Below are 24294 nucleotides of genomic sequence, written 5' to 3'. Positions count from 1 at the left end.
AGTAGAAGGGTTTTCTGCTGTCCCAAGATGTTCAGTTCCAGAGAAGTATTGCTTACAGTAAAATCACTTTAAATGTAATCAAACTAAATAGCATGGGGGGGGGGGAGCGATGTGGAAAATCAATTAATTGGGACTCTATAGTGATTTTTAAAACCGTAACAATTATGATTTTAGGCTATATTTAACAAAATATAAGTTTTAATTCAGATGTATACTAACTATTTGAAAATATAATGAATCAAATATTGATTTCTGGCTTAATTTCTCAACAAAACAGTATATAGCACCAAAAGATATTCTTTTACCTCTGTTGTATAATCATAAATGGGTCATTTCTCAAAGATTTCTCAGCAATATTGGAAGAATATATTATTTACTTCAAGAGCTCTTAACTTTGAAATTAACATATCTTTTTAAAAGAGTAAAGTATCATGATGGATATCATCATCCTTGATCTATTTTCTCTTCTTCAGACTTTAGTTATTTTGAATCCTTCTGCATCCTACATAACCTCACAAATTAAACCCTTGGGTTTACTACTCAGATTACAAAATCCATCACAATACCCAAATTAAATTTTTAAATTGAAAACACCAAATGTTTTCACAAGTATATTAAGAGAAAAACAAAGCACTGCATTACTTAGAATAATATTACTGCTAAATTTTATTCCTAATGATCAATATAACTCACCAGATTATATGCTGAAAATATTCCTATGGCAATAATATTGTGCTATATGTAACTTAAAATAAAATAAAAATGACATAACTTTGTAAGATTGCTTGTCTTCTCAATTCCACTGTAAACATGAAAAAAATGTTTAAATATTGTGTAATCAAAAAATGGTAAAACACAACAGTTTCCATGAGTTAACTTGAATCCAAATCTGCTAGTAAAAATGAAGACACACAACACAGTTTGACATACCCACGGAATCAGGAACCACACACGTTGGTGAAGAGTCAAGTGAACCCAAAGAGTGATTGATTTTAATCCACATTGTATAGCCGGATAATAGAAAGATTGGCTGAAATATGCATTCATAAAAACCATCCCTCCGCAAATGGCAATCTTTGGGTTCAGATATGGGATGAATAGATGGAACATCAGAACAGTAAAGGCTGCTCCTTAAAAGATATGAGAACAGTCAGTTAATATACAACATTGATGAAAGCAGTAAGATATTTGAGAATACCATAGTGTCTGTTCCATCTAAAATAAATGTTCTTATTGGAAAGGCATTTTTGGATTCCCAGCTATATCACAATTTTATATCTGTCCCTAAAAATAGACAATAAACCTTTAAATATTTTATTGTACTAAGTGGAAATGCAAATAAAATAAATGGCATTGCTCTAACAAGGAGATAAGGATCCAATTAGAGGTAGATCCTACAACACTTTGAAAGTTAAGCTAACATTATGCATAAGTGATGCCATTTTAAATGTATAGATCACAAGTATTACTGGGAACATTACCAATTGGTGTCCCCTTTGTTGGGAAAAAAGATAAATCCCTTATTCTTTAAATAGGAATTAAATTCCACCACAAATTGAAGACATAATTGATAGTAAAATATAGATTAATTGATAATGTCCTAATATTTTCTAGTTCAAAGCAATATGATGAAAATAATACCAATTCTTGATTCATATCTGAATCATATGGTTAGATATATAACACATTTTCTCAGAGAAGAAAATTAAGAAAGTAATTTTTATAACTGTCCTGATCCACACTCCACCCCAGAACATACAAAGCATTTCTCTTTTTCTTTGAAGTAGCCCTGCTGCCACTATTTGCTCTGAATATGGCATTTAAATGGTTAAAATTGCAGTTACTGTTTCCATAAACGTTGTAAGGAGGTTACAAGAAAATGAAAAATGTATATTCTTCTGTTTCTCGTTTTCCATTTTTTGTGACATTTTTCCTGCTCATCTCCTCAAAATTACAATCATTGGGGTGTGTGCATGAATGAGTGCTGGGGGGTGGGGGGAAGAGAAGAGAATAAGGCTTGAAGAGTCCTCTGAGGGTAAGAAGAATCGTGACCATGTACCGAAGCACAGTTAATACTCCACTTGGAACGCAAAGGTTAGTGTCTTTGTCATCATGACAGCAACAGCCATTTATTGAAAATTTACCTGTAGAAATTCTATCAATTATAATTAAATGAAATATATCATTAATTCTTGCAGAAATCCTGTAAGTTCTATTATTCTCTCCAGGTTACAGACAAGGAAATCTAAGCTTAAAGAGGTTAAAACACCCGCCCGAGTTACATGCAGGGGCCTCTGTAGTTCTTCTGTAAATGTTAGCAAGATAAATGATGCACAGAGCTTATGTGATGGTCATCCACAAACACCTTTTTTAATGTGAAAAATGTCATGGAAAGAAAGTAAAGACAGATTATAAAAGTAAAATGGCATCCCATAAATATTCTATTGATTTTAAAATACTCATATCAGGTAGGATGAAGTTAGCTATTACTCCCATGTAAGAAATGTAGAAATGGCCCCAGTTTTTCTAATGCTACATAAGAAAAGACTGGTCACTTTAGGAATAGAATTCAGACTGCAGTATTTGAGGAAGGGGATTTGTTTTTCAAGTAGAAAACTTAGATTTTAAAAATAAATGAGGACAAGTGATACAAACTGGAAGACCCCCAATACAAACACAATTTAAGACAGGGTGTTTGAGAACAGTACACATAATTGAAAACCACTATGAGAGATTATAAAAATAAAAATGTATCTACTGTCTCCTAATCAAGAGTGCTATTATTTCAGATGATACTATAGGAAGATGATGCCTTGAATTCTTTTCAAAACAGGGAAGGGTAAAAATAAACAAGCACAAATTACTTTTTATTATAACACTTTACTCCTTAATGTTTCTTTCTTAATCTTTTTTTACTTCTAAAAGTATTGATATTATCTCTCACAATCTTTGCACTACTACCTCTGGCTTTTTTCCAAAATATTAATCTTTAGCAAATGACATTGGACTTCTACAATCATTGCTATTCTCCTCTGGTCAACTCTCTAAGTCAAATTAAAATGTACAGAAGCCAGTTTTTCCTGGATTTCATTCTGTAGTTAAAATGCAATTATGGGACATTAATCAATTATCAGAAAAAAATAATTTGAGGTAAAAAACTACATTTTTTACCTCAATGTGGATTTTTTCAAAAACCACCAATTTATTTAATCCCTCAAATGTTTTCCAATCAAGTAGATTCCATCTTTCTCTTTCAGGAAGAACATCTACTAGAGGACTGTTATGATGATATTTCTACAGAAAGTCTTATCTCACCATAGCCACAGAAAAAGAAAACAGCAAAAACAATACATACCTATGATACCTCAACTGCAAAGTACTTCCCTCGAGTGATTGGATTGCATTGGTTGACCATCTGCAAGTCATTTTAGTTAAGTACCCATCAGTTTCACATGATATATTGATATTGACATCTATTTAAAACACATTAAAATATTAATACAAAGCAAAAACATCAAACAATTTTTAATGAAAATCACATTTCCTTACATTATCAATGGGACTCTAACATAGGGCCTATCATAACAATTTGCTTGTGGAAGAAAATGAAGAGAAGTTCAGTATTCTTACCAATCACGTATAATTCAGCATAGCGATGGTGGCATTCCTGCTCCTTGCAGCAGTACACTGCATCATAGGTGAACTTCCCTCGAGGCTTGGTAGCATTCAGATTTGGAAAAGTAACTTTGCTAACACGGTCACCCACCATGTTATACTGGCTTTGAGGAATTTTCTCAGCTAAATTCAGCCACCACACAATCTTTTTTGAGGAAACAATCTTGTTTTCACTTTTATAAATGCAGTGAAAAGAAACATTAGACCCGACACTTGTCAGAATTTTAGGTGGAAAGTATATGACATCTGCAGTATGAGAAGAAAGGGAAAATATCAGAGGAAGACCAAAAACATCCCATCATCCCATTAGGAATTTACGCTATGTGAAAAGATTCATAATGCATTCAAGATCACACTGCCAAAAATAAAATGAGTGTACCAAGAGACTGTGTAACTGTAATTGCCTGGTTATGGAATTGCAGGCACTCCTATTCCCAAAGGACTTGAACATCAAAAATATCTTCAGTATTTTCTAAACATACAGACTTATTATAAAATATCTTTTAATGCATAACTGTCACTTGCTAATTGATAGGCAGAAAATTCATTCAAAAAAATATAATTTAATTCCACTATGACACATTTTCCATCATACTCTGCATTAAGAATCAGTGAAATTTAGGGCAAGTTCTTGAATCAAATCACTATAAGGCAAAAACCTGAAGAATAAATGGTGGTTGATATTGTTTCATTTGGATATATGAAAATTTCAAATAAACAGGTAGAGTAGAGAAATAGCCTTAAATAAGAAAACCAGTTAGGGATATGTAAAATCAATGCTGCACCAAAGCACCAAAACAGGAAACACTGTAAATACTGATCTGTAATATCTTAAGTTAGTTAACACCAATATGCTGTGGTTAAGGACAAAGGGAACCAATATTTTTCTAAAATATTATTTTTAAGGCCTCTATACTATTCCATACTACTTTTTCCAGCCCCCTATTGTTGGAAACATAGCTTGCCTATAGTTTTAGTTTAGAAACAGAATAGAAGGTAATGATTGTTTACACAGAAGAAATTATTTCTGCTACAATGCATTATAAAAACAGTATATTTCAGTTGTAAAATTTAAGGTAGGCCATTTTCTGATGAAAGAATATGAGTATCTGTTTTCATTTGTATCGTCTGGATTGCCCCCAAAACAAAAACAAAAAATTTCATTGGTTTTTATTATTTAAGTTTTTTTTATAATAACAGTCTTTATATTTACAACCTATACAAAACATTTGTACTTTGAATATCTATAGTCAAGCATAAACAGGAAAAATTTTAGTAGCATGAAGTCACTGGCAGAAGCCAGTCCATTAGATTTTTAATCCTAGCCTAGGGTGGCACTCAGGCTTCACTGGGACAATGCTTACTACACACATACCTAGCACAGATCTGAAAGATCATTAACCTACCTTCAATATGCTACACATCTCACTACTGAACTGCTTCAAAAGTCTAAGAGTAATTTTTACCTATTTTTTTATTTTTTAAAGAGTTTATCTCAGAGAGAGAGAGAGAGAGAACAGGTACATGAGTCGGGGGTCAGGGGGTGGTAGCAGAGGGAAAGGGAGGAGCAGGCTCCTTGCCAAGCAGGGAGTCTAACACGGGGCTTGATCCCAGGACTCAGCGATCATGACCTGAGCTGAAGGCAGACGCTCAACTGACTGAGCCATTCAACCATCCCTAATTTATTTTTTTAAGAGTATAAATAAGATTTCAAAAGTTAAGCTGAATCTTTTAAAGATACTAAAAAAGGCATTTCACTTCAAAATTGAATGCCTAAGTAAGGCTTAATTGAGAAATACAGTTAAAGTCATAGTATTTGGCATGATTAAATACTAAAATATTAGCTTAAAAAGAAGAAAAACAAGTTATTAAAAACTTGATTTTGTAAAATCTACATTGAATATATAGAAATTGGTAGGAAGTAAATGTTAAATATTTGATTTTCAAAATAGTATAAATGTATATTTTATTCTCATGTGAGATACTATACAATATTTCATTTATAAAATAAGAATTTTCTTCTCATGACTAAGAAATACTTTTGCAGGATCTACACTAAGAATTTCATTAAAAGAAATTCTATTGATATTAGTGAGTTACTTACATGAACATAAATCATGTGTCAAAACATTTTAAAGTTACTTTAAAATGTGTTTATTGGGACGCTTGGGTAGCTCAGTGGCTGAGCATCTGCATGATCCTTGGGTCCTGGGATGGAGTCCTGAATCAGGCTCCCCGTAGGGAGCCTGCTTCTCCCTCTGCCTGTGTCTGTGCCTCTCTTTGTGTGTCTCTCATGAATAAATAAATAAAATCTTTAAAATGTGTTTATTATAGTGCCAGAAAATAGATTTTTAAATTTTCAAAGCAGTTTTCCTATTTTTCTTCAAGGGGAAAATATTTTCCCTAATGCATTACCAGCAATGTCTAGAACGAAATGTTGAAATTGTTTCTCCTCTCCTTTGGCAGCACAAGAATACAATTAAGAAACGTATTACAAGAAGTCAGCACTTCTAAACTTATTTTCAGCATGCAGCATAACTAAAGTACAATATTCTTGGACTTCTTAAGTTCCGGTAAGGTCCTGGATTTTCTTCAGAGTCCAAGATCTCCCAACAGCTAAACAAAGAATCTAGCCAATTCATTTTCAAAAAATCCATAGGATTGCCTTGATTAAAAACTGTCAATGCTTCATTAATTGTGCACTTGGTAGAGAAAGCTTTGATAAATCAATGAATAAAAAGTAGTAGCTATAAAGGTACTGATAATTAGCATCTGTTTGCTCTGGCAGCGATACATCAGACAACCTCTATTCAAAACAAAAAGCAAAAAAAAAAAAAAATCAGTAACATCCAAATGTTCGGAAATGAATAAAGTAGGTATGCTAATTCATTCTAAATAAGTTAGTGCCTCAACCTTAGACTGTTTCTGTTAGGTGGAGGCCATTGTAGGACCCATCCGTCGATAACAGAGGATAATCCATCAATATTAAATACCTAGATTTAAGAGAGAAGGATCCAAAAAGAAGTCCAAAAGAATAGGAAGCTCCCAAGTTTGGAGAAAGATACTTCACTGGTGCACACCATCCAAGAACAAGCCTCCAGTGCAGTGAGTGCTGGGAGTATCGGAACTGCTCTAAAGGCAACTCAGCAAACCTAAGACCTGAAAAACCCAAGCAACACTGAAACCTCATTTATCAGGAATCATGAAGGAAATGAGGTGTTCCACTGAAATGCTCTATGTAATTAAGCTTACTGCTTATTAGTTCCCAGGATCAATTTTTAGTGACACCAGAAAATGCGCCTACATATACATCGTGTACCTCATCACTGTATTAGTGCGTACAAACATGAACGCTGGAATGAGACTGCCAGCTCTAGACTTTTACAATTTATTTAACCTCTCTAAATCTTGATTTCTTTGTTTATAAAAAGGAAATATTAGTACCTATCTCACAGGGGATAGAGAGGATAAAATGTTAATATACGTAAAGTACTTAGAGCAGTGCTTGAAGCACAGGAAGCACCCCATAACTATCTTTATTGTTATTATTAGTATTATTATTCAGTAGGGAAGTATGAATCTAGTTATACCTTTTACCTGTGATTCAGTACCCACGTATTACATTATTAGATTCTTTTAGAATTTCCCTCTTCTTCAGTCAGGGTAGGTTTTCTAATCTAATTAAGAAGTAAAATTAAAAAAAAAAAAGAGAAGTAAAATAAAGAAGAAAGCCATCTTCCTGTGAAAGAGAAATATTTCACCAGATGGTACGTAAAGGCAGAAAGCCGCAGGCCACTCAGAGTGGGAGTCAGGGTTACTTCCCTCCTCTGCCATCCACTTTACCCCATCCCACTATAAAAAGCCTCCATTGGGCATTCTTTAAAATTTGATGTTGTAATTCATTCCTCTTTACATAATTCACAGCTGCTCATTAAGACCTATTAATCAACAATAAATCACTGAAGGTAGAAAAGGTGACCTTCCTTAGAAAAATTCCAGAAGCTGAGGTGTCAGCACACACATTGTGATGTTCAATAATTATCTGAGGAATCATGATGAGAAATCCATGTCTTCTAAATCCATTGACACAAGGTTCTTGACTTCCCTGGTGAGAACCAATCCTTCTTATTGCCTAGTACTTTGTTAACTCTTCTGACAAGCTTGCTCATACAATTAGTTATGTATCATGTCAACCTCTCACCTTCATTAGATACTGAGATTTTGAGTATTGAGATTATGGATTTATAAACTATGATTGCAGATACTATTTATTGAGTGATTACGAAGGATTAGTGATTACGAAGGATTGCAGATACTATTTATTGAGTGATTACGAAGATACTATTTATTGAGTGATTACGAAGGATTACAACTGCAGTGAGCACAGTTGGTACAAGGATTCATTCTATCCCTATAAGAGTGTTCCTGTTTTGCAATTGGGAAAATTGAGGCAAGGCATAGAAAGGTTAAGAAACTTTTCAAATAAGTGGTGGGGCCTGAAGTTCTATAATATTTTGTCAGACTCCAAGTCAGTGCTCTTAAACCACTAATGCTACTGATTCTTTGACTAATCAATTTTTTTAAAGATTTTATATATTCATTTGACAGAGAGATAGAGGTAGAGAGCACAACTGAGAGGAATGGCAAAGGGAGAGATAGAAGCAGGCTCCCCACTGACCAAGAAGCCAGATGTGGGTCTCGATCCCAAAATCCTGGGATCATGACCTGAACTCAAGGCAGATGCTTAACTGACTGAGCCACCCAGGCAGCCCTGATCAGTACTTTTTAAATAGTAAGTAAACAATAAACAAATTTATTTCATTAAATATGTTGACTATCTGCTTAGTGATTTACAGGGTACTTGCTGTCTCTACATACCCATAATCAACCTGCATGAATTTCAGTAGGAATAATTTTGCTCTTTTGACAGATCAGACAAGTAGGCAAAGGACCATGAAGTGTCCTCCTAGGGTAACAAGTTAGCATATGACAGGGCTGGACTATTCTTAGGCGGCTGGGCCTCTTTGTAAAACACCACCTCAACTTCATGAGAAAGTATTGAATAAACCACAGTTTCTCTGATGTTAAAGACAACTTGAAAAATATGAAAATTGTAAGTGAAAAGTCTCAAAAGCAAGCATCTGTAGTGAAAAGAATTATTTCATTATGTTATTACTTATATTACATAAATGTAATAATTAAATGAAATTTGAATATTTGAAATTTATGTCAAATAAATAGATCTGATTTTAAATGTAAATAAAGGAAATATTGAGACCAGTAATGTTCTGAATTTGTAAATTTGGAACCTTTCTATTAACCCTATATTTTGAATAGGTAAGAGTAATTCAGCAAGATACACAAACATGGGAACTCTTATACAAGTTTTTCATTCACAAATTAACCTGCCAACATTTAAATAAAATATTAATATTGTGTCCCTCCTTTTGGTTTACTGCCACAAAATTTAAGATGCTTATAATAGGCCAAAGGAAATCAGGAAGCATATTCTCCTCTCAATAGGAGCTACTCTTACAAAACCTACCTTGTGTGATAAAGATAAGAGGGGTGCTCCAGTCACCCCAGATTCCTGGGCCATCCAGTTTCTTGCCTCTCACTTGAACTTCGTATGAAGACCCAGGAAGCACACTGTCTATTAGCAGAGATGTAGCTGAGACAATTTCATTAGCCTGTTAAACATGAAAAATGAAAACATCAGAGCATCAAGTTGACACAGAACCTTTATCAAAATGGAGAACAAGCAGTCCTAAGAAATTTCAAAGAATTAAAGGCTTTAGAATAGTTAGCTGGCCACAGTGGGATTTAACCAAAATCAGTAACCAATAACAAATGTTGGGACACCTGGGGGGCTTAGTGGTTGAGCGTCTGCCTTCGTCTCAGGTCATGATCCCAGGGTCCTGGGATTGAGTCCCTGCATCAGGCTCCCCACAGGGAGCCTGCTTCTTCCTCTGCCTATGTCTCTACTGTCTCTCTCTCTGTTTCATGAATAAAAAAATAAAATCTTAAAAAAAAAATAAATGTTTGCACCTTTGTCAATAAAATTTTAAGTAGCCCATGAGTGCAAGAAGAAAATCATAATGACAATCAGCAGATATTTTTAACTGAATGATAATGAATATTGACCTTGCAAAATTTGACAGGTATGGCTAAAGTCAATGGGGAGTTTTAAGCCACGGCTAACATCTATATTACACATGTGGTAGAAAATGATGAGCAGGAATGGACTGAGAATTATAAACATTCCTAGAGGAAACTGTCACAGAGGAGGGCATGAATAATTTTAAGAATCTGAACCCAAAGATAAGCTATAATAAATCAAAATACAGATTGAAAACTAGAGGGAAAATATTTAAGAGACCTAATTCTGCATAAAACAACCACTACTAAGAATTGCTTAGCAAATAAATTCTGTTTTCCAGCCTTGTCCTCTGTTTTTTTTTTTTTTTTCCTACATGACACTAAGGATTCCTTTTCTGCTCTCTATGAAAATAAAGTCTTAAAAAAAATAGGCCCAGAGCTTAAAAGACAGGTGTTTACTTCCAAATTATATAACAAATGCTATAGTCCATGACCTTCTCCTTTTCCTCTCCTATTCCTTTTTGACTCATCCACTGCTACTCTTGCCCTCACTCACTCTCCCGGCCTCTCCCTTCTCATCCAGCTTAAGGGTCTCTGACTTGCTGTTGTCTCTATTTGGAAACTAATTCCCCCAGATATCTACATCACCAACCTCCTTCAAGTCCTCACTCAAATGTCACCTTCTCAATGAGGTCTTCCTCATCTCCACTTAATATTACAACCTATAGCACCAGTACCCTCAAACTCCTTTGTCCAGTTAGCTCTACCATCCAGTATATCCTGGTGCAAATAGAACAATTCCAAGCACTTAGTGGGTACTCAATAAATACTGAAAGAATGAGAAAATAATTTCACACACTTTTCATTACAAATGAAAGCACTGCCTGTATATAAATACACTGAACAATAAAAAAAAAAAGTTTGAGGGACACCTGGGTGGCTCAGTTAGTTAAGTGTCTGACTCGTGATTTCAGCTCAGGTCATGATCTCAAGGTCGTGACATCCAGCCCTGCGTCATAGGACAACTCCACACTCAGTGGGGAGTCTGCTTGGATTCTCTTTCTTCCCCTTCCCCTCCCCCCACCCACTTGCTCTCTCTCTCAAATAAATCTTTTTTTTTTTAAGTTTGAATTGTAAAATAAAAAACCAGAGCTCTGTAAGTGAAAAAAATAACTATTAACTAAAGTTTCTATAACTGGACTTCTGTAGTTATTTAGCTGTGTGTGTAAGGAAGAGGGAACTAGAGGGAGAGGGAGAGACAAAGAAAGATACTAATCTACGTAAACTTCTTTTTGGAAGAGGAACCTTCTCTGGCAATAAATTCTGGGAAGAATTTGTCACAGTCCTCAACATATAACACGCATCCATAGGTAAGAGAGATTGTGCAACATCAAACAATTTTTCTAAAAGGATTTTACCAAAGATGCAGACATGCTGTTCAGGTGTTCATTTCCTATGCTGATCTTAAATGAAAGCCAATGATATAATATTAAATTACAGTTGATTCTGCTCTAGAAGGACCATGTATATTTGGCATGCAACGGGCATTTTCTTTTTTCTCTTTTTTTAAGATTTTATTTATTTATTCATAAGAGACATACAGAGGGAGGCAGAGACATACGCAGAGGGAGAAGCAGGCTACATGCAGAGCCTGCACAACCCCAGGATCACGACCTGAGCCGAAGGCAGATGCTCAACCACTGAGCCACCCAGGTACCCTGCAAAGGGCATTTTCTATGAGACTTAGAAAGCATCTCATCTTTACTTGCTTCTCAACTTTTCATTTTATTTTCTAAAATATACTTACTTTTCTCATATTTGTTGAAGAATTCTCTGAATATCTCACTTGATATTGAAGTTGAAATGGTACTAATGTTGGGCTGGACCAAGAAATCTTTAAATTGCCCGTATCTGTGATCTCCATATGCAAACCTAATGGTGGATCAGGCTTCACTTAAGGAAAAAAAGAACATTTTTAAGTCAAGCAATTTTCATGATAATCATAAAATATAGTCAAAATGAATTTTTAGCATTTCCCATTCTTTCAACTACTTAAAAGGTGACCTTATTCAAAGGCTAATTATACAAGCAAAATATTAGGTCTCCTTGTACCTTTCCATAGCAACCCATGTATACCCATTTCCTCTCCCAAGTGGTAATAAGTATAAATCAGTAATGAGGTTGTTTTGATAAGCATAAATTCCTGCTGTAAAAAATGTCTGCTAACCTTATTTAACCTAGCATTCCCCAAACTTCCAGAATTCCCCCACCATACTCACACACTGATTTAGTGGGTGACAAGAAAGAACAGCATTTTGCAGGACAGTACTTGGAAAATGCATACTTAGTTTGCATGCAAAAATGCATGCAAATATGCATGCAAAATTCAGCAAGTCTATTAACTTTGAAATATAATCTAGACACATCTACTCAAAAAATCCACAGTATGCATATTTTACATGCAATAAACATAGCATTTGCAGGCCCTGGCTTGTCACCAGAAATGTGGATAGAGTTTCTTAGCCTAACAATGTGTTTAACTTGGTAAATGATTTGAGTTCATGTGTATATGCATGTGTTCATATATGAATATTCATTTGTTTATAGGTTGTACGTGTGTGTATATAGTTTTAAACACACATAACCTTTACATTATTTGTAGAAACAATGTAAACCTCTTACAATAAAAGATTAAATAAATAATGGTTTATCCCTATAAGGGAAATCTATGCAACCTTTAAAAATCATATTGGAGAAGAATACCGAAAATGTTTAAGATTTTTAGTTTTAAAAGTTTATTAAACACCATTTATACTTTTAGTTCCTGATTTGTTAAAATTAACAAATAAAAGTATATTTACAAATATATATAAAATAGAAACAAAATGCCAAAATGATAGAAAATAGATGATGCATTTCTCTTTTCTGTGCATCTCTGTTTTTTCAAGATTCTATTTATTTTATTTTTAAGATTTTATTTATTTATTCATAGAGATGCAGAGACACAGGCAGAGGGAGAAGCAGGCACCATGCAGAGAGCCTGACTGTGGGACTCAATCCAGGGTCTCCAGGATCATGCCCTGGGCTGCAGGTGGCGCTAAACCGCTGCGCCACCAGGGCTGCCCTGTTTTTTTCAAGATTTTAAATAGCAGGACTTAACATATGTAGAAATAATCATTACACTGAAATGCTGGCTGATTTAAATTTTATTTATCAAGAACTAAAGTGGCATATTATTATTAACATACTATATCTTCGAAAATTTAGACATAGTTTTTGTCTTGAGTCAAAATTTATAAAGCTTTTACTTTATGTGACATATTATAAATTTTAGTTACTTTAAAGCACAAACACTAAAGTCTAGAAATAATAGGTGAAATTAGTTGAGTTCTCATGATCAAAAAGAAAACAAAACAAAAACATCAAACAGAAATCATGTAATTAGGGGTGCCTGGGTGGCTCAGTTAGTTAAGTGGCTGCCTTTGGCTCAGGTCATGATCCCAGCGTCCTGGGATTGAGCCCTATATCAAGCTCCCTCCTCAGTGGGGAGTCTGTTTCTCCCTCTCCCTCTGCCTCTTCCCCTCAGCTTGTGCTCTCTCTCTCTCTCTCTCAAATAAAAACTAAAATAAAGAAATATTAGAAATCATGAAATTATAAACTATCGTATATTTCCTGCCTGCATACATATGTACCTTAATATTAGAAATCTAAAAACAAATCATTCACTGGATCACCCATGTCCCCAGTCTTAGATATACTGCCATCTACCTGCTTCTTTCAGAGTATTATTCCTTGAAAAAGTTGGCACTACTCACTCTCCCCACTTTGTGTTCCATTTTCCTAATCAACCTACTGTGATCAGGTCTTCCTTCTCAGCAATCCACCAAAACTTCTCTGTCAAAGTCATCATCCTTTGCCAAATACAATGCCAGTTGTCCGATGCATTTTACTCCTTTTGTCAGTGGCATTCCACAGCTGCTCACTCTGTTTCCACATGGCTTCCAGGCCACCAACCTGGCCACCAACCTCTTTTACTCCTCTTTTCTCTCTGATTGCCTCAGTCTTTCTCTCACTGAACTCTAAGTGGATGATCTCAGGCAGTCCCATAAACATCTATATGCCAGATACTCCCATATATATCTTTCCTGAACTCTACGATCATATGTCTAACTGTCTACTCAGCATCTCTTGGATATCTATAAGCATCTCAAAAATAATGTGTCACATACCTGATCCTCCCTAAATTTCCCCATCTTAGTATCTGGTACCACTATTCACTGACATGCTCAGGGCCAAGTCTGAATGTTATCCTTGGTTCTTCTCTGCCCATACTCTACACCCAATCCACTAGAAATTTTGGTCAGCCCCATCTCCCAAATGAATCTCAACTATGATCATTTCTTTACTTCTCTACAGCTACATTCCTAAACCAGCTAGATCATTCCAGTTAGCCTCCTGTCTGAGCCTTCTGATTTCAGTCTTGTAACTATTATTCTTCTTTTCCCCATTGATTTCCTTCTTCACATGTCAAGTAAATTTTAAATATACACACAGACCAAACACACACAGACACACACACCTGAAAATACCACTCTATTGGTTCAAAACTTCCCCTGTAATTAGAATAAAATCTAAACTCTATAGCCTGGCCTACCATATGACCTGAATCCAATACCTCTGACCACATCTTCCAAACATTCCCCTGCCTTATTCACTCTAAGCACAAAGGTTTTCTCTTTGGTTCCTCCAACTTCCAAGCTCAGTCCATTTCAGAGGTTTTATGGGTGCTATTTTTCCTGCTTGAGGCACCTTTTGCTCTGGATTTTTGCATGGCTATCTCTTTTTTACATTCAGCCCAAATGCTATCTCTTTAACAGGTCTTCTTTGACCTCCATAGCTGAAATAACAGTCCTTACACCTACCTGGCCCTCTCCATGTCTTATTTCTTTTGTGGCACTTAAAATTTTAGGACATTATCATATGTGCCCAAGTATAAGGAAAATTTTTTTTCTCAAAAGATTATCCCTGGGCAGCCCCTGTGGCACAGCAGTTTAGCGCCGCCTTCAGCCCAGGCGTGATCCTGGGATCGAGTCCCATGTCGGACTCCCTACATGGAGCCTGCTTCTCCCTCTGCCTGTGTCTCTGCCTCTCTCTGTGTGTCTGTCGTGAATAAATAAATAATGTTTAAAAAAATATTATTCCTGAGGAAAAGACAAAATTTAAGTTTCTTACAAACTCTATCATAGCACCTTCTCTTAACTATTTTTTTAAATATTTAATTAAATTTTGGCTCTAAATGTTTCTAAAAATCACCTGACAGAATTAGTTTTTAAAAGAGAACATAACAATATTTTATAAATTTCATATATATTTTTCCTGTGGTATAACTTCATGACAGAATTCCTTAGATGACATTTTAATCATGTTGTAGAGACCACAAATATAACCCTAGAGAACAAATTATTTGAAAATCCTAATGTTAAAATATGATGTCATGCAGATTCAAAAAGTGGCATATCCCCAGTAACTTAGAAGGAAATGACAGTGAAGTTTGTAGAAAACTTTGTGTGAGATACTTGGAAAAGTGGCTCTAGTGTCACTAGACATCTACTGATGCTAAGATGCATGCAAAGAGTTTATATATAATGGTCTCAGGAAATAGGGAAAATAGTAACGCTGTTAAGTTATATGTTATATATAAAATACATACCTATATAAAAGTAAGTTAATAAATTAAATATTTTAAGTGAACATGGCCTATATCATTCACATTTGTAATCATATGTTCAAGCTGATCAAAAGAAACTGAGAGTCTTTGCACTAAAAATATGTGATGGCACTACCTATTTGGATTTTTCTTACAATCAGATTTGTATAGCAAATTATTTAGTTGTTTACTTTTTTATTGTTTCTCTCTGCTCACTATTGTTTGTCTCTGGTTTTTGAGGCAGGAACTTTGTCTCATTCACCATTGTTTCCCCAACTCCTAGATCAGTGGCTGACATACATGAGCTTCTAAGAAATATTTATTGAAGGAATAAAAAAAGTATAAAATAAAGATAAAAAAATAAACTTCTAATTACTTTTAGAAATTGTTATCTGAGCAGTGAAAAAGTAACAACCAAATAATACATATCATTTAGACAGATCCAAGACTGAAAGAAAAACTGTTCTTAAGAAAGAATTTAAGGGGGGGCCTCAATGACTCAGTCAGTTAAGTAAGTGTCCAATTCTTGGTTTCTGCTTAGGTCATGATCTCAGAGTCATGAGATCAAGACCTTCATCAGACTGCATGCTCAGTGAATCTGCTTAAAAAGTCTCTCTCTGCCTCTCCCCTCACTCGCACTTGCACACACTCTCTCTCCCTCTCTAAAATAAATAGGTAAATCTTTAAAAAAGAAAGAACTGAAGTTATAATTGCAGAGATATCTATACTACTGTGAAAACATTCTAGAAGCCGCTTTTAATATTCCCAGTTCTACATTTGCTGTCCTTACCACATTGGTCAAAGTAAGATAAGCTATTGAAAAATTTTGTACACAATATTTAACCTGTTTGTATGACTGATGTTTAGATCTATTACCTTTCTAATGCACAACTTACCAACATTTATGGGCTTAACTGACATTAGAGGTGACTGAAAATTTATTCCACCCAACGTGATTTTCAAATACATAAGAAGAGTGTGGTTGAGTTTGGCTGTTGGCACAGGCACATGGCATTCACAGCTGTCATGAACACTGCAGTTGCATGGAACAATCTGAAAACTTCCCTTCTGGGGTACTGGAGGTGACTCTTCTAAAACTTCAGGCCTATGTGAAAAAGGAAGAGCTAAATATCAGCACAGATGTGACAGGACTGGATTTATTTAAACTATATGACAAAAATCCAAACTGAGGTGAACTATTCTGGACATCCAGCTTAAATGGCATCTAGAAAAAACAGGGTACATTATATCAGAAACACAAAGAAAGGGTTAAAGCAGGTTAGCCATTAGAAATAATAGCAGGAAGAAAATAGTGAAGCAACAGTGAAGTACTAAAAGGAAAGAAAAATTGCGATCCTAAAACTCTATACCCAAAATATCTTTCAAAATAAACATGAAATAAAGGCTTTTTTCAGGCATACCAAAATTGAAAATATTTGTCACTATCAGGTCTGCATTATAAAAAAAATGCCAAAGACAGTCAATCATACAAAAAGGAAATGGTAGCAGATGGAAGTCTGATTCTATACAAAGAACTGAAAATAGCTTTAAAAGGGTAAATAGTTACTGACTGCTTAAAGCAAAAATAATACCATGTAGTGTAGAGTTTATAACACAGGTAGAAGTAAAATGTATGACACTGGCTCCCAGTTTGGGGGCAAGAGACATAATGTAAGCATGCAGTTTTAATGTTCTCATACTATACATTAATTGATATAAAATTACTTAAAGGTACATCAGTTAGATTATAATAAGTTAAAAACCTATATCATAAATCCTAAAGCAATTGTTAAAATAATAAAACAAGGGGTTATAGCTAAAGAACCACAATGATCAAGCTAACAGAGTATTGGTATAAAGACAGAAAAACAGATTAATGGAACAGAATAGAGACCAACACCTATATGGGCAACCAGCTTTCTACAGGGATACAGAGCTTTCTCTCTGTGAAGAAATGGTAATCTTCTCATTAAGTTGTGCTGAACAATGGGATATCTATATGCAAAACAAAACAAATTTCAATCCATACTCACACCAGATTCAAAAATTAATTCAAAATGGATCATCAGTTCAAACGAGAAACCTAAAGCCATAAAACTTCAAGAACATGGGGACAAAAATGTGTGACCTTGAGTAAGGTAACATTTCCTTAGATGCAACACCAAAACCATGATCCATAAAAGAACAAATTGATAAACTGGACTCTTACCAAGATTGAAAACTCTATTTTTTGAAAGAAAGACACTATGGAGCAACAAAAAGACAAGCCATATACTGAAAGAATATATTTCCCAATTATTTATCTGATAAAGTACTTGTCTTCAGAAGATATAAAGAATGCTCAAAACTCAATAAAACAATACAATTAAAAAACAGGCGAAGATTTCACCATGCACTCAGCCATAGAAGATAAACACATGAAAATAAGCATGTGAAAAGAAGCCCAAGATCATTAGTCATTTAGGAAATGCAAATTAAGACCACAATGATACCACTATCCACCTTTTAGAATGGCTAAAATTTCAGAAGTTAATTAATGGAAGTGAAGAAATTAGAACTCTAATGCACTGCCAGTGGGAATGTAAAATGGTACCACTTTGTAAAAACAGTTTAGTAATTTCTTAAGTTGTTAAAATTACACCTATCATAGGATTTACACATTCTATCTCAGGTATTCATCCAAGAGAAATGAAAGCCTATGTCCTTTCAGAGACTCATGCACAAACGAACACAGAGACTTACAGCAGCTTTATTTGTAACAGCCAAAAATGGTAAGTGACTCAAATGTCTATCAACAGGTGAATGGATAAACAAATTGTGGCATATCCATATAATGGAATGCTACTTCACAATGGAAAGGAATGAACTGAAACAGTCAACAAAACTAAAAGACAACCTACAGAATGGGAGAAGATATTTGCAAATGACGTATCAGATAAACGGCTAGTATCCAAGATCAATAAAGAACTTATTCAATTCAACAGCAAAGAAACAATCCAATAATGACATGAGCAAAAGACATGAACAGAAATTTCACCAAAGAAGACATAGACATGGCCAACAAGCACGTGAGAAAATGCTCTGCATCACTGGCCATCAGGAAAATACAAATCAAAACCACAATGAGATACCACCTCACACCGGTGAGAATGATAAAAATTAACAAGACAGGAAACAACAAATGTTGGAGAGGATGTGGAGAAAAGGGAACCCTCTTGCACTGTTGGTGGGAATGTGAACTGGTGCAGCCACTCTGGAAAACTGTGTGGACGTTCCTCAAAGAGTTAAAAATAGAACTACCCTACGACCCAGCAATTGCACTGCTGGGGATTTACCCCAAAGATACAGATGCAGTGAAATGCCGGGACACCTGCACCCCGATGTTTATAGCAGCAATGGCCACAATAGCCAAACTGTGGAAGGAGCCTCAGTGTCCATCAAAAGATAAATAGATAAAGGAGATGTGGTCTATGTATACACTGGAATATTACTCAGCTAGTAGACATGACAAATACCCACCATTTGCTTCGATGTGGAGGGACCTGGAGGGTATTATGCTGAGTGAAGTAAGTCAATCAGAGAAGGACAAACATTATATGGTCTCATTCATTTGGGGAAGATAAAAAATAGTGAAAGGGAATAAAGGGGAAAGGAGAGAAAATAAGCGGGAAATATCAGAGAGGGTGACAAAACATGAGAGACACCTAACCCTGGGAAACGAACAAGGGGTGGTGGAAAGGGAGGTGGGCGGTGGGATGGGGTGACTGGGTGACAGGCACTGACGGGGGGCACTTGACGGGATGGGCACTGGTTGTTATGCTATATGTTGGCAAATCGAACTCCAATAAAAAAATATATCAAAAAGGAAAGGAATGAACTACTAGTGGATGCACACAATATTAATGAATCTGAAAATAATCGTGCTGTATGAAAGCATGACAAAAGTACTGTATGATCACATTTATATAAAATTCTATAAAATACCAAGTAACCTGGGTAACAATGCAGATCATTCATTACTTGGGGACAATGGAGGGTGATGAGAGTGGTAGGGTGCCACAGATACAGGCGGTGGATGGTGTTACAAAGGGGCAGTAAGCAATTCTGTGATTGGTAGTATATTCATTTTCTTTATTAGGGTTGACGATTTTATGAGTGATTTCACATACCAAAACTTACCAAGTTTAAACCTTAAATATATAATAAAACTGTGTAAAATTCCCCTGGGAAGCCATCTGGCCCTGGACTCTTGTGTCTTGGGAGGTTTTTGATGACTGCTTCAATTTCCTCCCTGGTTATTGCACAGAGGAAGACATAGACATGGCCAACATGCATATGAGAAAATGCTCTGCATCACTTGCTATCAGGGAAATACAAATCAAAACCACAATGAGATACCACCTCACACCGGTGAGAATGGGGCAAATTAACAAGGCAGGAAACAGCAAATGTTGGAGGGGATGCGGAGAAAAGGGAACCCTCTTACACTGTTGGTGGGAATGTGAACTGGTGCAGCCACTCTGGAAAACTGTGTGGAGGTTCCTCAAAGAGTTAAAAATAGACCTGCCCTACGACCCAGCAATTGCACTGTTGGGGATTTACCCCAAAGATACAGATGCAGTGAAACGCCGGGACACCTGCACCCCGATGTTTATAGCAGCAATGGCCACAATAGCCAAACTGTGGAAGGAGCCTCGGTGTCCAACGAAAGATGAATGGATAAAGAAGATGTGGTTTATGTATACAATGGAATATTACTCAGCTATTAGAAATGACAAATACCCACCATTTGCTTCAACGTGGATGGAACTGGAGGGTATTATGCTGAGTGAAGTAAGTCAGTCGGAGAAGGACAAACATTATATGTTCTCATTCATTTGGGGAATATAAATAATAGTGAAAGGGAATATAAGGGAAGGGAGAAGAAATGTGTGGGCAATATCAGAAAGGGAGACAGAACGTAAAGACTGCTAACTCTGGGAAACGAACTAGGGGTGGTAGAAGGGGAGGAGGGCGGGGGGTGGGAGTGAATGGGTGACGGGCACTGGGGGTTATTCTGTATGTTAGTAAATTGAACACCAATAAAAAATAAATTAAAAAAAACTGTGTAAATATATACAGTTTATTGTCTATTAATTTTATGTAAATACAGTTGTTTACTCAAAAAAAGAAAATTTAAGAAAAACTTTTTAAGCAATACTTTGCCTATCACTGTAAACCTACAAATGAGTGAACTAACCTTAAAAAGTAATTGCAGGGGTGGCTGGATGGCTCAGTTGGTTAAAAGTCTACCTTCACCTCAGGTCATTATCCTGGGGTCCTTGGGATCCAGCCCCGCTTCATGCTCCTTGCTTAGTCGGGAGCCTACTTCTCCCTCTCTGCAACAACCACCCCCTGCCCCGCTTGTGCGCTCTCTCTCATTATCTCTATCTCTCTCTATCAAATAAATAAATAAAATCTTTTTTTTAAAGGTAACTGTACAGTTTTTCATTGACTTATGATGGGTTACCTCCTGATAAACTCATTGTAAACTGGAAATATCCCAAGTTGAAATGCATTTAATACACCTAACCTACCAAATGTCATAGCTTAGCCCAGCCTACCTTAAACATGCCCAGAACATTTACACTAGCCTACAGTTGGGCAAAATCATCCAACACAAAACCCATCTTGTAATAAAATGTTGAACATCTCATGTAATTTACTGAATAGCATACGAGAGTTAAAGGAGAGATTGAGAGAGAGAGGATGGTTTTAAGTGTATCAGTTGTTTACCCTCATGGTCATGTGGCTGACTAGGAACTGCCACTGCCCAACATCAAGAGGGGCTACATATCACCAGCCTGGGAAAAGATCAAAATTAAAAACTCTACTGAATGAGTATTGCTTTCATATCATTGTCATAAATCAAACCATTGTAAGTGGGTGACTGTAACTAGCTGGGTTGAGTTACCTATCTCAAGGCAGAAAGAATAATGGCATGCAACAAAGACACAGAGTTGTTATTTCTGATTTATTAGTGTTAGTTTTTTTAATCAGCCTGGTTGCCTGGAGAGTCTAAATCTAGGTGTAAGTAAAAAAGACTTTAAGGTGGGAGCCCTTGGGTGGCTCAGCTGGTTAAGCTGCCAACTCTTGGTCTCAGCTCAGGTCATGATCTTGGGATCTTGGGATCAAGTCCCGTATCGGGCTCTGTGCAGAGTCTGCTTCAGATTCTCTTTTGCTCTCCCTCCAGCTTGTTCTCTCTCTAATAAATAAATAAAATCTTAAAACAACAACAACAACAAAAAAAAAAACCTCTAAGGTGGAAGTTCGGGGTGGGGGGTGGTGGACAGGGGTAATTAATATTTCCCTGTCTTGCTTAAGCTATCCCATTCTGTCCAAAAACACTAAACCACTCCATCTTTTTTAAAGAATGTGGGGATGCGAAGAGAGTATTAATACTTAGATATGATCACTGCCTTCAGAAATACTGTAAGTGCTAAATATACTAATTAAAAATTACTATGGAGAAAGCATTGCTTTAGAAACTGCTAAATAGCATATATCTGAGAATTGAGATATCAATACAACATGAAAGAAATGGATCCAAATCTTTCATACATACACCACTAGTATTAAATGTGAGTTAAGATAGATTTTCAAGTTTCCTGAGATAGACTTCAGTATTACCTTAGTCCTAAAAGAAAACAATCAAGAAATAACATTTATAGGCCTTTTAACGTGTAAAGCAGTCTACTGGGCACTGTATAGGGAATAAATATTATTGTAGGAAGCACAGTAAATTAACACCAACACTTAAAATCAAGTCCTTCTGTTTATTTATGAGCCATAAGACCATTAGACAGGTAAGTTCTTTTTTGTGAGCCATGATTTCCACAATCAACAAAGCAGAGAAAAATTCCTGCATCATCTTTATAAGGCTGTTATAAATATCAAAGACAATTACATAAAAGGATTTTTAAAAACTTTAAAGTGCTATAGATCCATAAAATACCATTTGGAATTAGAGTTGGAATGACTTAGCACTTTCAATTTTATTTAAATCTTTAAACAAAGCCAATGAAATGTTATTTTTTTAAAAAACCACATTATGCCTTTTAGGTGTTTTTCAAATATTAAAGGCTTTTATCAAAAGATTATGGAACAAATTGAAAAAATTGTGGTATTTTATGTCAGAAATATGCTTGTATGGTGTTCTACTTTGAAGAACTCCCAAATTTTATAGTAAAAATAGAACTAAATAGAAAATAAGCACATCGTTCTTGACTGACACTTTTTAAAGGACAGAAAATTTAGTGATATTTTTCTTTTTTAAAAAGAAAGGTTAGGGACATCTGGGTGGCTCAGAGGTTGAGCGTCTACCTTCGGCCCAAGGCATGATTCTGGAGTACCAGGATTGAATCCCACATCAGGCTCCCTGCATGGAGCCTGCTTCTCCCTCTTGCCTGTGTCTCTGCCCCCCAACCCCCACCTCTCATGAATAAATAAATAAATTTTTTTAAAAAAAGAAAGGTTAGAATTGCACTGTCTTACTATAGATGGTCTTGCCAATTCCATTTTTTTAAAAGATTTTATTTATTTATTCATGAGAGACACAGAGAGAGACAGAAAGGCAGAGACACAGCCAGAGGGAGCAGCAGGCTCCATGCAGGGAGCCCGATGTGGGCCTCGATCCCTGGCCCCCAGGATCACACCCCAGGCTGAAGGCAGACACTAAATCGCTGAGCCACCCAAGGATCCCCTCATTTTTTCTAAATAGACTGGATAATTGTAGAATTGGGCTGATTACCAATTAGATTAACTACCTCATTTCTCTATTACTTCACTGTTGTGTGCTCTGTTTAATCAATCTCCTTGTTAACTTCTTTATAATTTCAACATATACAAAGAAAATATATAGTATATATTCATAATCATGATTATATGTAATTTATATGTTTATTTTAGTAATTCATTATTTGTTTTTTTAAAGCATATCCATTTAGAAAATTCCCAAGGCACCCCAACAGATAACCCATTATGAAACTAATAATCAATCTAAAACTAATATTCAAATATCCTTCACAGGGGTAAGGAAACTACAGCCCACAGGCCAAATATTCCTGTTTTTGTACAGCCTGTGAGCTAAGAATGGTTTCTTACATTACCAATGGTTTTTAAAAAAAAGGAAGAATGTCCCTACATGATAATTACATAATATTCAAATTTCAGTGTCCATAAACATAGTTATGCTTATTCATTTACATATTAACTATGACTACAAGGTTGTACGAAAGAGAGTTTGGCCTGAAAAGTCTAAAATATTTGCTATCTGACCCTTAAAGAAAAAATTTTCAATCCCAGCTATTGGCCAGAAACATTTTGTACTCCCTACTGGTGGGAACTCAATGGGCAAAAAATACAGAATCCATATTAAATATATCATCATATTTCATTTTATAGCATATTTACAATTTACACAAACACCCTGAGAATCACTAATTTAATTTTTCAAACTACCTTATGAGGGAACTAATATCACCTACTTTCTAAGTGAGAAAGTGAGGCTCAGAGACAATGTAGTCCTTAAACTTGTCTGATGTCTTGTGCTTCCATGTTCATTGCTCATTTCATTATACCCAAGGTGTCTTATTATCACAAGACACTGTTACTGCTGCCATTTTATTATTTTATGTAGGGGATTAATTCCTTAGTGGCCACAACTAAAAAACAACTATAATCTGAAGCACCTTAACATTTCTATAAATCAGAACTTTAAAGAATTAGAGGATTATTTCAAATTACTTTTTCCTTGAAGAAAATATTAGATATTT

The 24294-nt window shown here is 35.5% G+C and overlaps 1 protein-coding gene across 5 annotated transcripts in view; it reads right to left on the bottom strand.

Moving 5' to 3' along the window:
- LEPR (leptin receptor) overlaps window positions 1-24294 on the bottom strand; it is a 93136-nt gene that overhangs the window by 30375 nt on the left and 38467 nt on the right. For all 5 annotated transcript variants that reach the window (XM_077892161.1, XM_077892160.1, XM_077892164.1 and 2 more), the window contains 6 exons: window positions 16378-16586; window positions 11582-11727; window positions 9221-9365; window positions 3631-3921; window positions 3356-3473; window positions 931-1130 (listed from right to left, as the gene is read on the bottom strand). In XM_077892161.1, coding sequence (XP_077748287.1) covers window positions 931-1130; window positions 3356-3473; window positions 3631-3921; window positions 9221-9365; window positions 11582-11727; window positions 16378-16586 — 1109 coding nt within the window. The remainder of the gene's footprint in view (window positions 1-930; window positions 1131-3355; window positions 3474-3630; window positions 3922-9220; window positions 9366-11581; window positions 11728-16377; window positions 16587-24294) is intronic.

The sequence above is a fragment of the Canis aureus genome, chromosome 3 (assembly GCF_053574225.1).
Source record: "Canis aureus isolate CA01 chromosome 3, VMU_Caureus_v.1.0, whole genome shotgun sequence".
Classification (NCBI taxonomy): domain Eukaryota; kingdom Metazoa; phylum Chordata; class Mammalia; order Carnivora; family Canidae; genus Canis; species Canis aureus.
The sequence above is the reverse complement of the archived record's forward strand: the minus strand, read 5'-3'. Positions and strand labels throughout refer to the sequence as shown.